Source organism: Trachypithecus francoisi, unplaced genomic scaffold (assembly GCF_009764315.1).
Source record: "Trachypithecus francoisi isolate TF-2019V2 unplaced genomic scaffold, Tfra_2.0 Lachesis_group12, whole genome shotgun sequence".
NCBI lineage: Eukaryota > Metazoa > Chordata > Mammalia > Primates > Cercopithecidae > Trachypithecus > Trachypithecus francoisi.
This window is the reverse complement of record NW_022681457.1, coordinates 87647310-87661794: the sequence shown is the minus strand read 5'-3', so window position 1 is coordinate 87661794 and position 14485 is coordinate 87647310. Positions and strand designations below refer to the sequence as shown.

At 53.2% G+C, this 14485-nt stretch overlaps 1 protein-coding gene across 1 annotated transcript in view; it reads right to left on the bottom strand.

Annotated features, from left to right (window-relative positions):
- GRIK3 (glutamate ionotropic receptor kainate type subunit 3) overlaps positions 1–13818 on the bottom strand; it is a 238139-nt gene extending 224321 nt beyond the window's left edge. The window contains exon 1 of the mRNA XM_033227086.1: positions 12667–13818. Coding sequence (XP_033082977.1) covers positions 12667–13714 — 1048 coding nt within the window. The 5' untranslated portion in view covers positions 13715–13818. The remainder of the gene's footprint in view (positions 1–12666) is intronic.
- Positions 13819–14485: the final 667 nt, after the last annotated feature.

Here is a 14485-nt window from a genome sequence, read left to right as displayed (position 1 = left end):
TTCACCCATATTTTATTTACTGATTCAATATTACGAGACAAGTAAAATAGACGGCTGTCACCTCTATTAAACTGGGCAGGAAAAATGGTCATGTAGGCAACAGGCTCTTTCTGCTCATGATGTGTCATGTTTCCCCAGGGAGGGAAGCAAGAAAAGGGGGTGGGCTGGCCTCAGGGGAGAGCTCAGTTCCGTTGTGTTCAGGAGGGGAAGCTCAGGGCTCCACTGCAAAACCCCTCCCATCCTTACTCTCAGCCACATTGGTAGAGTAGACAGATTGGCTCAGTCAGTCAGGAACTGGGACTATCCTTTAAGTTCTCAGTTTCCCCACTGATACAAAGGAAAGTCACTACTCACTCATCAGGCTTGGAATAAAGAAAGATGGTGAGCCCCAATTTCAGAAGTCTGTGCTAGAGAAGCAAACTTCCATATGGTCATCTCTTACAAGGACACAAACACACGTGCACACACTCACTTTCCCCAGAACCTGATGTGGATGATGCATATATTCCCAGGGCTAAAGGGCCTCAGTTGACTGTCTATACAGCCTGAATCTCCAGGTTAACTGTCAACACCTCTACTTCACACCAAGCTGTCATGTAGACCAGTTGTCTACATATCCTTGCAGGAGCCAGTGATGTGGTAAAGACAGAAAAAGGAGAGACCTGACCTATGATGGGCAGCAGAGCAATGGCCCAGCCACAGTTCTGCCTGACAGCTGTCCTCAGTGCTCAGCCTATTAACAACAGCACAGCAGAGGTTCTCTTCCTTGGTTCAGCTCCCAGAAAGAGCAGCCGAGATGCTGAGTGGCAAGTGGGAAGGAGAGAGGGGTGAGGTCAGAAAAGGCAGGAGGACTGTGGTCTCTCCTCTAGTCTCTTCTTTAAGAAGACAGCTTGTCTCTCTCAAGAAAATCATCATGATAGGAACAAGACAATGAATGTAAAGTCCAATCCTAGGCTTGAAAAAGAAAGGCTCACTCCCCCAAATATTCTAGCTCTGCCCAGTAGATTAAATCTAAAAGGTCCTGGCACAGAAAAAGTTGCAGAACTGGTGTGTCAGAAGACCACCACAGACAGCATGAGAACCTTGACTTCGTGGAAGAAACTAACAACATCCTTCATAAAATCCTCATTGACAAAATGGAAAAAGTGTTGAGCTGCATGCCACGGCAGTTAGGGGGACTTATATTCAAATGACCATATTCACCATTGCATTCATTTATTCCACAAATATTTATTAATTATCTACTAAGAGTCCTGCACCCTGCTAGAAGCACTGGATACTTAAGTGGTGAACAACCTGGCTATGGCCCATGCCGGTACAGCACTTACCTCTAAAGTAACTAAGAATTACCAATACAGCAAGTGCTACAACAGGAAAAGTAGAGGGTGCTGTGGGACTCAGAAGGGGATAGAGGTTGAGAAATGCTTCCTAGAGGAAAAGACATGTTCACTGAAACCTTAGTATGAGTAGAAGTTAGCCAGAAAGAAATGGAGTGCAGGCCGGGTGCGGTGGCTCAAGCCTGTAATCCCAGCACTTTGGGAGGACGAGACGGGTGGATCACGAGGTCAGGAGATCGAGACCATCCTGGCTAACATGGTGAAACCCTGTCTCTACTAAAAAAATACAAAAAACTAGCCAGGCGAGGTGGCGGGCGCCTGTAGTCCCAGCTACTCGGGAGGCTGAGGCAGGAGAATGGTGTAAACCCAGGAGGCGGAGCTTGCAGTGAGCTGAGATCTGGCCACTGCACTCCAGCCTGGGTGACAGAGCAAGTCTCTGTCTCAAAAAAAAAAAAAAAAAAAAAAAAAAAAAGAAAGAAAGAAATGGAGTGCAGGCCGGGCGCAGTGGCTCACGCCTGTAATCCTAGCACTTTGGGAGGTCAGGAGTTTGAGACCAGCCTGGCCAACATAGTGAAACCCCATCTCTACTAAAAATACAAAAATTATCCGGGTGTGGTGGCGTGCACCTGTAGTCCCAGCTACTTGGGAGGCTGAGGCAGGAGAATCGCTTGAACCGGGAGGCAGAGGTTGTGGTGAGCCGAGATCACACCACTGCACTCCAACCTAAGCAACAGAGTGAGACTCTGTCTCAAAAAAACAAAAAAGAAAAGAAAAGAAAAAAGAAAGACAGTGCAGAGGCCCAGAGTGTGGGGGAAAGCACAGTGCCTTCTGGGGACTTAGATGTTCAATGCAGGGGATCAGAGAGGGTGAAGCAAGGAGGGACAGTCCACGAGTCTAGAGATGCCAATCATGGCAGATCATAAAGGGCCTGAGGGCTTAAGGAAGCCAGTGGAATTCTGAAGCTCATTAAAGTGTAGGATAGTGGATCCAAGACCATTTGAATAAAGCCATCAGACTCTGACATTGCTCATTTCCTGCTTAATGTGTTTATGGCAGACCTGGCTGAAGGGAAGGAGGATATGTTTATCCCAGGCTCAGATGGCATGAAGCATGCAAGACATCAGAATGGGAATCCCCAAAAGCTTCACTATTCAGAATAGTGATTCCCAATCCCAATCATACTATAGGCTAATAACCACTTAACCCCTCTACCACAGACCCCAGGAGGAAGGCAGGGGTTAGAAGAAGAGGGTGTAACCCATACCTGCTTTCCAAGCATGGAGACATGGTAATAGGCCCTGGTGGTCCAGAAACAATGAGTAAGAATAACTGCCTGAAGGTTCAATGATGGAACTTACTTGGGGATAAATGATAGGTTCCGCCTTTAGGCTCAAAAGATCAACTGCCAAAGGGAGGATGAGAAAAGTTACAGATCAGTGGCAATATTTGTGGAAAAGACCTCATGATCTCATGAGACCACCAGCTTAGGATGAATTGACAGACTGCAATGGCTGCTAAAAAGCAACCAGACACCAAAGCTGAGACCTGAGGAGGTGATGGTCTTACTGGTTTCAATAAATAAGTAGCACTGTGGTCAGCTCTTGACACCATGCTGGAGGAATTAAGCCTCTTTAGTCTGAAGAAATAAATGCCTTTGTGTTTCTGCAGAGCTCTAGTGTAGGACAGGGAACAAACTCAAGCCAGAGTCAGTGGGCAGGGAGATCATAATAACAGGAGTAATAGACAACATTTACTGAGTGCTTACCATGGCTGTGTTCTAAGCACTTCACATGCATTAACTCATTCAGTCCTTACAAAAACGCTGTGAGGCAAGTACAACTATTATTATCATTATTATTTTGAGATATTAAATACTTTGCTCTTGGGAGGCTGAAGAGGGGAGATCACAAGGTCAGGAGTTAGAGACCAGGCTGGCCAATATGGTGAAGCCCCACCTCTACTAAAAATAGAAAAATTAGCCCGGCACGGTAGCGGGTGCCTGTAGTGCCAGCTACTCAGGAGGCTGAGGCAGGAGAATTGCTTGAACCTGGAATCTGGGCAGTGGAGGTTGCAGTGAGCCGAGATCACGCCACTGCACTCCAGCCTGGGCAACAGAGCAAGACTCCATCTCAAAAAAAAAAAAAAATAGTTTGCTCGAGATTAGACAGGTGGGAAGTCAGGGAGGCAGCCTTCAAAGTCAGGCTGTTAGATCCTAGAATCTATGAGCTTATCCTCAAGATTAGACTGAGAGCTAAATGTACTGAGAGATTCGTTTGTGCCAGGCATGTTAATTCTCACAATAATCCTATGACGTGAAATCTGCTATTATCCTGATTTTACAGATAAAGAAATCTAGACTTAGAGAAAGTAAGTGACTTACCCAAAGTCACACAGCCAGGAGGGAAGGGATCAAGAGTTGAAACTCAGACAGAGGAATTTCAAACCTACACTCAGACCCCAGTTATATTGCCATCCTGGAACTACAGGGAGACACATGTTAGCTTTTTAGAGGAAAATTTGCAACAAAGGTTAGCATGGGCAAAACATCTGCAGTAAAGAATGGGTGGGGCCTAAAATTGGTGAGCTCCCATTGCAAGCGGCATTCAATCGGAGACTGGCCATCCACCTGTATGTAGTGGGGTCCTCCACTGACCTGGAACAGCAGTTCTCAAAGTGTGGCTCCCAGATGAGCATCATCATCATGATCTGGGAACCTGTTTAAAAGGCAAGCACTCAGGCCTCACCCCAGACCCACGGAATCAGAAGGTCTGTGGATGGGGCCCAGCAATCTGCATCTTAACGATTGCTTTGGGTGATTCTGGCACATGCTAACATTTGAGAACAGAGGCCTAGAATGACCCCTGGGGTTCTTTTCAGCCTAGATTATTTGATTCTTCACCATAGACAGGAAATGTGATGCCTGGAGCCCTGGAAAGTCCTTGGCTCCCTGCTCCTGCTTTTCCGCCCAATTGGGCAGCTTTTTGGAATAGCATATTTCAGTTCTGCAAAGCAGATGCAGAAAGGCTTTGCAGAAGTTTCCCTCATTCCCATATTTAAAGAGCTCATCCCTGCAGTTGTTCTGAGAACTCTATAAACCCCCTTCCGTCAGCAGCCTGTCTGCATCAGTCCCTTTAATAGCGCAAGACTTAATTGTCTCCTATGGATTGGAACCCTCTTAACACAAACCAGAATCTTAGCTCCTTCTTGCTGCTTTTCCCCTCTTTGCTATCCTTAACTACCATTCAGCATGGCACCAAAGGATTTGGAGTTTTAGCCACCACTCCCCCTGGATCTCACTCCATCTCATTATCTCCGATCTGTACGATCACCATGGGGACTCTCTCCTCCCTGCCTTTTGCCTCTGTCCTCATTACCTGGTGTCTCCTAGGAGAGCCAAAGTGTCTATCCCCTAGGGCCTCCAGCCTCAGACCCTGTCTAGTCTCCAGTGGCCTGCCCAGGAGGCGAGATGGTACTCCCCATCTGAGAAGGGCTGATCAAGACTCTCTGGACCAGCCCCTTAAGAACATCCCATAATCAGGGTCTTCCCAGCTCTGAACATAGGCGAAATGCATTTTAATCAAAATGCTGCAAAATAATGGGCCAGGCAGTGTCTGGGAGCTGACATTAGGAGCATCCAAGGAAGGGTACCTCTCCTGCTCTCTAGCACAGTGGGTAACTGGTACAGACTGCTAGGCCCACCAACTCCAGTGCAGGGCCCATGGGTATGTGAGCAATGGGCAGATGCCATGTACGAGGCTGCATGGAGTATGGGGCACTAGGGGTTAGCACAAAGCCAAGGGCACACGAGATGCAGACAGCCTCATAGCTCAGAGTCAGTGGAGATGGGGCCCCACCCTTGGGGAACCCTCTTTTTTTCTCCTAAAATTTATTAAGCATCAGGCACTATGCAAAGAGCTTTACATACCTTATCTCCTTTAATCCTCACAACAACCCTATGCAGACAGTACTGTAAGGGTCAACCACAAGATTTTTGTAGGTCAACAACAGCTGCACATGGTTCAACCTAACGTTAATACTTCTATTTTATAGATGAGGAAATGGAAGCTCAGAGGTGCGGTGACTTCCCCAAGGTCACACAGCAAGTACACATTGGACTCACGTTCAAAAATAGATCCACCACATTTCATCAGACCCAAGACATGCCATTCTTTCTCAGAGTGCCAAGAAAGAAAAAATTCTGCAAGTAAACTTAGACATGACATGTGAGACACGAGTTGATGTCAGAGATATGAAAATGTGAAAAAAAATCCCATCTTAGAATCAATGAAATATATTATTGACTCCAAAAAAATCATTCTGCTTCTTGGAAGTGATGGGGGAGAGATGGCCTGAGACACCCTTGAGAAGCTCCTTGTCTAGTCAGGGAGGCACGACACACATGCATTAGAGAAAGCCTAGACACCAACTCGCCCCCAGATAACCACGGCCAAGGTCAATCCTATTAGTAAACAAGGTGTAAAGGTCAAAGGAAGCAAGGTGAAGGACCTGGGCAGCTGAGCTGTGAAGAAGGAGAGGCAGTGTGGACCCTGGAGGTGACTTCCAAAGGAAATAAAACAAAGAAAGGAAGGGCAGAGGGCTCTGGGGGCATGGCTGCTATGAAACATGGCTATGAGAGACAAAAGAAAATCTGAACAACCTGTTGTCCTCAAACCCAGTCTCCTGGCCCTCAATTTGGTCTCATCTCTCCAAATCATGCTCAATTAGGATTTGTCTCTGGAGCACAAAGAGAAGTGGGAAGAAAAGCATACTCCAGAAGCAAATTCAGATGCTGGGCCAGGGCCAGGATTTAAGGAGGCACCCACTCTCATGGTCAGTCATGCAAGCAAAGGGGTCCTCATTTGAGGGCCTCCTTAGAGTTGGCTCCCTGGAGGCCTCCCTAGCATCACCCTACTCCCAGCCCTGTGCACAGACTCCTCCAAGGGCAAAAAGAAATGCTCAACTGTGGATAGCATGTAAGCTTTTTTGAAAAGACAGCACACCTATTTAACCGAATGGGCAATATCATCCCCATTTTACAGATGGGGAAATGGAGGCCCTAGAAAGTAACATAACCCTTCTGACCATGCCTGTCCCAAATCTGTCACCTTTGTAGTGACTTTGGGCAGTGAATCTTCCCCCTACTTCCAGAACAGCTCAGTGCCTGGCAGCCACCATTATCCCAGGCTCCCCTGTCCCCCTGGGAGAAGGAACACCGCAGACAGAGAAGGGTAAGTCTGGGTTTGCCTTTGCCTTTGCTCTTGTAGATGGAATGGTGGATTAGGAAGGCTCTTGCATCCAGGTCCCCACACCCAAACCACGGTGTCTGTGACACAGCAACACATATTCCAGGACCCAGCGGCAGCAGGCCGTATTTAGAAAGTCAGGATGTGACTCTTGCTTAAAAATAAAACAACCATAAAACCTATTAGCTTTGAAGGGATGTTGGCAAGAAGGAACAGGACTGAGGAAGGAAAAGGGAAGTGAGGGAAGGAAGGAATAACAAAGACAGCTAATTCTCCAATTACCTTCTCTTTCCAGGTCACTGGGTGAGGAGGATGGGGGGTGAAGGAGACACAGACACGAGGCCCTTGGGCTTCCTCAAGGCTTTGACAATGTCTTTGAGGACAGCCTGGTGGTTCCAATGGGGACATGTAGACTACAGACCCCAGAACAGTGGGATCCCTGTAGGTGAACTGGCCTCACCCAAGGGTGAATCCATCCTTTATTTAGGGCTTAGATTAAAGCCTGGAGCAGATTCCAGAAGCCAGGACAATGTGGGATGTAGTAAGTGGAAGGATGTGTGTTGGTGGGAAGGCTGGGAAAGGCCATCCACACCTGTGCCCTGGAGGCGGCGAATCTGCCACACAGCTCCATCAGCAAGGCCAGTCTGACACTGAAAACTAATACTGGTGGAATTCAGCATGGTAGAGCCCAGATGGCCATCCTCCCAGAGCAGGACCAACACAGCCCAGCCAGTGAGACCTCACTCAGCAAACAGAACAGGGAGTGGGGGTAGGGGCACTGCATTCAGCCCCTTTAAAAACCGTTTCTTGTCACCTCCAGATGGCACAGCCAGCTAAAAGCACAGGATCCAGAGGCAGGAAGACCATACTTCTTATCCCACTTCTACCACTCACTGGCTGCGTGATCTTGGGCAAGTAACTTCACCAAGCTTAGTTCCCTCACCCGTAAAATGGGATAATGCCTGTAGGTGGTGAAGGCTACCCAATATGAAGAGAAAAACCCTGTGGCTCCATTTATTGAGCACTTACTATTTACCCACATTATAAGTCATTGTTTGAAAAGCATTTGGCACAGTGCTTAGTGGCTAATAACTGCACAATAAATTGGGGCCATCGTATTGTTGTTGTCATTGTTGTTTCATTATTCTGATTTTGCTCCAGACCCAGGTGGGGCCCCAGGCAGAAGACACTGCGGTGGCCGTCTCAGCACAGGCACACTGCCCTCTGGTGCTGCTGCTGGAGAATCAGCACCTGGGAGAAGAGCGACTCCAGGAATCAAGCCCAGGGCCAAGACGCCAGCCCCATCTGCATCAGCTCTATTTCCATACCAGGCAGGCCCTTGGTGCATCTGTCTTCCCAGAGCTGCAGCCCTACCACACCGGCCTCTGGAGGACAAGCGAGTGCCGGCTGGGTGCTAGCCTCAACAAGGGCCCTGCTCCTGCAACATCGGTCCTCTCTGTTGCCAGGCGGGGAGGGCGGAGCCCCCCCAGTTCCTCTGAGCGCTGCCCAGTGGAGTGAAGCATCCGCTTTCTCAGTTAACTCTGGAAGGTTCTGAGCAAGCAAGGGAAGCCAGGCTGCAGCTGCGGGAGGAAGAGACAGGGGAAGCTGCTGTGGCAGGTAGAGGAGGCGCCACCTCAGCAGACCAAAAACACAGTCCCAGTCACTGAGATCAAACAGGTCTCCTGCTAAAAGAAACCCTTTCACCAAGCAGGCCTGTAGTCTGTGCTGCATATGGCCTTATACTTCTCTCAAGAGGAGGGGTAGTTCCACAGCCCACGGGGGCATCTGTGCTTCCTCCCCCATGGAGGGGACTGTTTCCTGGAGCAGGGACAGAGTACCTGTGGGATCGTGGGGATTCAGGAAGGCTCACAGGCCCTACAAAGGATCCTAAAAGCAGCTAGGCAGCTTGCATTCCTGGAGGGGTTGGGGATAAAGAGCCACCCCACAAAGCCCTTTCAAAACAACATGTGAGCTGGACTTCTGAGGTCAGCCATCCTGCTGGCTACAGGAGGATGCAGGTGACCTTGAAAGAGCCTAGTGAGGCCAGGGTGCCTGGATCACCTTGTATAAACCACCTCTAAAGACCCTAGGTCATCCTGACGTCAAAAGACTGTTTAGCACAATGCGAGGCAGGCATCAGGAAAAAAAATTAAACTCCAGTTGAGAAGCAGGAAAGCTGGGGCTGACAGCAGCAGCTGGGCTGAAAAGTGGAGGTAGAAATTCCTCAAGTTAGCGATCTCTAAGGCCCCGCGGGCCACTCCCAGGTCTTGTCTGAAGCTATTTACTTCCAGGGGGGAAAACCCTATTGATCTTCATTCAGCGGCTGTCTGCTCCTACAAGGCGGCAATGTTTCAGCGCATCACTAGTCACTGCAAGAAATTTCTCATTGTTTTACACACAGCAGCCCCCAAACTCAAGAGATGAATGTTTAGGATAATTTGGGTGAACCGATCAGAAGAGTTACAGATGGGGCCAGTTTGGGAACTCTGAGGGAGGGGGTGTCTCTCCCCAGGGATCGGCCGCTGTTGCTTGCTGGGCCCCTGTACATTCACGAAACTCAGGACCTTGCAGCTCAGTTCTGCTCTATCTGTAGATGCTCAGAGTCCACAGCTGGGCCAACCCTTCCCTCTCCCCACCCCCCACACACCTGCTTTATGTCTCTGCAGTCATTTGGCTTCAAAACTCCCCACTGGCTGGCTGGAGATCGCCACCAACCACTTCAGCTCCTCAACACACAGAAGAGCTGGCCAGGCTTCCCCAGCTGCTGCCACCACTGTCTAGTTCCCTTTTCAAATTCCATGTTGGCCCTCAATCCTACATATGCCCGTAACATGAGGGGAGACCTAACCATGAAACCTACAGTAGCATAACAGTGCCCATCAGGCTGCACTAAAGGGAACTTTGAAACCACAGAATATACCAACCATTAAGGCCAACCAAATAGTTTACAGATGGAGAAACTGAGGCCTGGGGTTCCAGAGAGAGGTGTGATTTGATGAAAATGGCCCAACAAACTGGTGGCAGATGCAGCAAAAACCAGACCTCCTGGCTCCAAGTCCAGCAGCCCCTCTACTACAGCTTTGGGGTCAGGCCACCTGGAAATTCAGGTCCCCGCAGGAGGTCACTCAAGCCTGTTTGGCTGAGAGAATCTATGCATTAAACTGCCTTCCATGAGATAAGACTGGGATTCATCCAAACAATAATAACGATGATAATAATAATAAAATGCCAAACAATATGCCTTGAAAACCTTCAATGAACAACATTTGATAATCATACACAGAATACATCTTCCACATATTCACATAAAATAATCAATGATCATTTTTTCCCACAGACTACAATCCAATTATTCTCTCTCCCTTGCTCTCTCCCTTACTCTCTTTTGTTACTTACAAACCATCCAAGCAATCAATGCCTTGACCTCTCCTTCTGATAGACACAATTACAAAAAGACGGAGCAATGCAATTCATCTATTCAAGACGGATTGTTTGAACACTCTGTCACACTGCTGAGCTATCCATCTCCTTGTCTAAGAGGAAATTTCAGCCCCCAAAAGAGGCACAAAGAGAGGGGGCGGGTACGATGCTCCCCAGCCCAGACAGCCCCTCTCACACCTGCAGGAAAGCCCTCTCCAGGCTGATACTCGGCAACGCCTGGCTGCTGGAGAAGGATTCAGCTCCAAGCTCAGCCGGCTGAGGCGCCAGTCTTGAGAACCAGAAGCACCTAGCACACTCCAGAGGGCCTCAATTCTTATAGCCCCAGCCAGAGCCCTGAGATCCCAGGGATGGCAGAGATGGGAAAAGGGAGATGGCACCTGGCCCAGCCAAGGCGGTGTGTTTGGGTTTTAGCATGATATTCTCATTCTCTCTCTCTCGCTCTCACTCTTTCTGTCCATGTCCACTGTAGCTCCCTGGCTCCAGCTGGGGTTCGAGCAGGGGCTCAGAAGGACAGAAGCTCAGCTCCCCAGGAGGCTCCAGAGAAGCCCAGAAGCCTCAGAGTCTTCCCATCCTCCGCCCAAACTGGCACAGCTCTGGCGGTCACGTTTGGCGCAGGCACAACACCCTAGTCCATGGGCTGAGAATCAAATGGGGCAGGGCTCTTGGATATAAATGGCCTGGGCTGACACGCTAATTAATCCTGGGGCTTAATACGAAGAAGATTAGAAGAGAGGAGGGCTCTGCCATCCGTTAATTGCATTATTACACGCTGAACCCAAGAAAGGGCGGGTAGGCTTGGGGATGCTCTTCCTAAGGGCTGGGAGGAACTCCCTAACCCATTCAATTTCACAGTAAGGATACATCATCCTGCGCCTTCCCAGCTTATCCCTCTGAGGCTGCCCTCACCGTAGCCTGTCTTTCTGGGCCTCCAAAGACTTCCATTCCTGAGGCTGGGCTGGGAGCACACCCACCCCACCCCTGTGGAGGAAGGACCAAGGAAGAGGGAGCTGCAATCCGTGCGATGGGCAGATAGCATCTTCTCAGTCTCCCCACCTTTTTCCCCAAGGACACTCTACGACGCAGGCCCCCAAAAAAGCAGAGGGGAGAAGACAGAGAATAAAGGAAGCGCTGGTCCGTTACTGGCGGGGGGGTGGGGGGGGGGGCTTCCTGCCCCTGGAATGGTGCCAAGTTGGGCTCGGGGCAGGCAAAGGCACAGAGATAGAAGACATTTCGGTTGTCAGGAGCAGCCTGGGCTGCAAAGGGTTAAGTCTGACCATAAGGGCTGTCCCCAGAGTCCCCTCCCGTGCCTGGCCTCATCTGCCTCCGGTGCCTGCCGGTGTTTGCCTGCCAGGGTCCTGGGCATGGACCGAAAGATCTCAGCGTGGGCAGAGCCGAGGACTGTGGTCTGCCTCATCCAGACAGGAGTTCAAGAGGGCCCGGTCCCGGGGCGGCCGCCCGGGAGGAGACCCACCCGCTGGGTTTCTGACCGCCTCCTAGGAAAATCTGAAGTACTGAAACCAAGCCCGACACCGGTTCCGGCACCTCTTTCACGCCGCTGATGGCCCAAGGTCCGCCCTGGAGAAGAGCTGCAGAGGAGGAGGGTGGCCCTGGCTCGGCGGAGTCTGGCTCGCCTCGTGCCAGGCGCTGGTGCTGGCGCCGAGTGACCCCGGCGGCCCAGGTCTCCGGCCTAGCGGCGGGCGCAGGGCCCTTGGTGATGCAGGCTCCGTCGTAGCCCAGCCAGGCCCAGCCCTGCCAGTCGCCGGCCCGGGACACGCGCAGCGCTCAGGCCCGCAGGGTGCCTTGGGCGGCCACAACAAAGTTAAAGCCCGGAGTAAGAGTCTTGGGCGAGAAGAGACGCGGAAAAGCCGGAGCCTCCGAAAGCCGCGCGCAGCCCCTCCAGCCGCCGCCAGCTGCGGAGGAATTTGGGCTAACTTTAAAAACCGCTGGCGTCCCTGGGCCGCCCGCCCGGGCCGCGCTGGCCGGCCTCCGTGGTCCCTTCCCTCTACCTGCGCTGCCCCGGGCGGAGAGAGGCCTTGGCCCCAGGGACCAGCTGCAACGGGCAGCAGGGGCCGCTCCCCCTACCCCCGCCCCATTTGCACGGGGCTGAACCGGTGCCACTGAGGCCAAGGGCGACCACCGGGAGAGAAGACCGGCTGTCCTCGTCATGCGAATCTGTGCCCTGCGACCTCGCCGCAGCCACTCGAGCTATGCCCGAGGTGGGGACGAGCGGCCCGCGGGGAGTGAGGTGAGCAGAGGAGAGAAGTTGGCGCCTTCCCCAGGGTCCCCACTCTGCGGAGAAGCCAGATCGCAGAACTCGGTAGGCTGCGGTTCATGCTGGCAGTCGCCGCGAAATGCGCCCGCGACTCGGGATTGCACTGGAAACCTTCGCCACACTCTGTCAGGTTTGACCTCCCAGGAGCGCGTCAAGGGCCCCTCGCCGCTGCGGCCCGGCGGCCTCCTCCCCAATAAGTAAGGCCCGCGACCCCGACTCTGGAACTTTGTCCTCACAGGGACGAGCTCCCGGTGGTCTCCGGCTCAGCAGCCCGGAGAGAGGTTAGGAAAATCTCTCAGGAACGCGTTCGGAGGCCCCCCATTCCCGCCCCCGCCCGGGCGCACGTTGACCCCCAGCTCCAGGGAGCCCTTACCGATCCGGATGACGTGGGGCATCCCGCGCGAGTCCGGGATCCAGAAGGCGCACACGAGGAGCCCGGCCCAGTATTCCCAAACCAGACTCCGGAGGCGCCGCCAGGGAGCGGTCATCGTTGGGCGCCGCCGAGCGTGCCCGGGGCGCGGCCGTGGCGGGCTCCCTGGGGCGGCAGCTCTAGGCGCGGGCGCGCAGCAGCCCCGAAGGCGCCGCCTGGCCCAGCCGCCCGGCTCCCGAGCGCCGCTGCGAGTGGGGGGCGCCCCGCGGCGCGGCGCACATCTTACTGGGGGGCCGCCCCGCCGGCGCCCGCCCCGCCTGGCTGCCGCCCACGAGCTGCCCGCGAGCGAGGCTCCTGGGCTCCGCCCGGGCTCTGCTCGGACTCGGCTCCGGCTCCGACTCGCGTCGGCTCGGCTCCCGCGCGGGCTCCCACCTGCCCCGGCTGCCGGGCGCTGGCGGGCTGGCTGCACGCGTCTCCGGCCGCTCCTCCTCCAGCCGCCGCCGATGCTATCGCCCGGGCTCGCACAAAGCCCCGGAGTGGAGTTGCACGCGCGCACACTCTCCCTCCCAACCCCCTCCCCCGCGCCCTGCCTCCCGCCTCCCGCGCCGCCCGCCGCCCGCGCTCCCTCCGCGCACTCCCCCGCGCACACACACTTCACATTCACACCCGCCGAGGCACACACTCGCGCGCTCACACCTGCGCCGAGAGAGGGGAAGGGGACCCTGGCCCCAGTGTGGGGGGACGTCCGGGGAACGAGGACTCTCCTCGCTTCCCAGACGTCCCCATCCGCCCCGCCGGCCCCAGTCCCTTCGACTGCGAGGGCACCGAGCCCGGGAGCCAGGCGTGGGGCGCGAGAGCTGGCACCGCGAGCTGGGAAACGGCGGCAGCCCAGCGGCCGGACCAACTGGAGGAGACGCGCCCGCCGGAGCAGCGAGACCGGGAGCCCGCCGTCTGCGGAGTCTGGCCTCGCGGCTCCCACGCGGCGGGCGCTGGCTGGACGGCGGCGGCGGCGGGAGATTGACCGGGAACTGGCTTCCCTCCCCAACCCCATCCCTCCTGGAAGCAGAGTTGGGGCTGGGGGTTCGGAGAGGCAGAATTCAGAGAATTGTCTACGCTGGGCCAGGGGAGCTTCGGGAGTTGGTAGAGGTGGGAGAGCACAAGCCAGACCCCCTACTGTGGGAAGCTGGACTTGACGGTGCGCCGGTCCCGGGGCTGCGGAGGAGGAAGACCGCTCACCCCACAGATATGGGGGGGCATGTGCGCCGGACCCGCTCCCTCTCAGCCCTCTCCCGGAACTGTGCAGGAGGGGGTGGTGCTCCCTCTCTCATTCTCCTAAGAAAGAATAAAGAGAAACTAATTTGTCGTGGGATGGAGTAGGATCCGTGGGGGAACAAGCTAAAGGGGTTAAAAAGAAAAACAACGTTGTTTATTAGCAATAATAAATTTTTTTTCAAGTGGCACTGGGTGTCGAGGGAAGGGAAGGGCTGTGGAGCGAGGCTGCAGCAGGAGGCTGCGAATTACGCAGTTAGGTGAGTTTAATGACCTTTTTGACAGAGACAAAGCGGTGCCGATACAGTAGATAAATAAACGGATCTGTCACCGGGCAGCGGCTAGGCTGTGTGTGAATTTATTTTTCTCATTTAAATAATTTGATCTATTCTATCATTTCCAATCTCTCGCATTTGCCAGCTGTCTGGTAAGAGCATGGCCCCCAACATCTGAAGAGCAAATCTTTAATTTTCTTACAAATATACTATGAGGCGAGCTCTCACCCGCCTGTTAATTTCTCTTTTTCCCCTCCCTGTCTGGGTGCAGGGGCCCG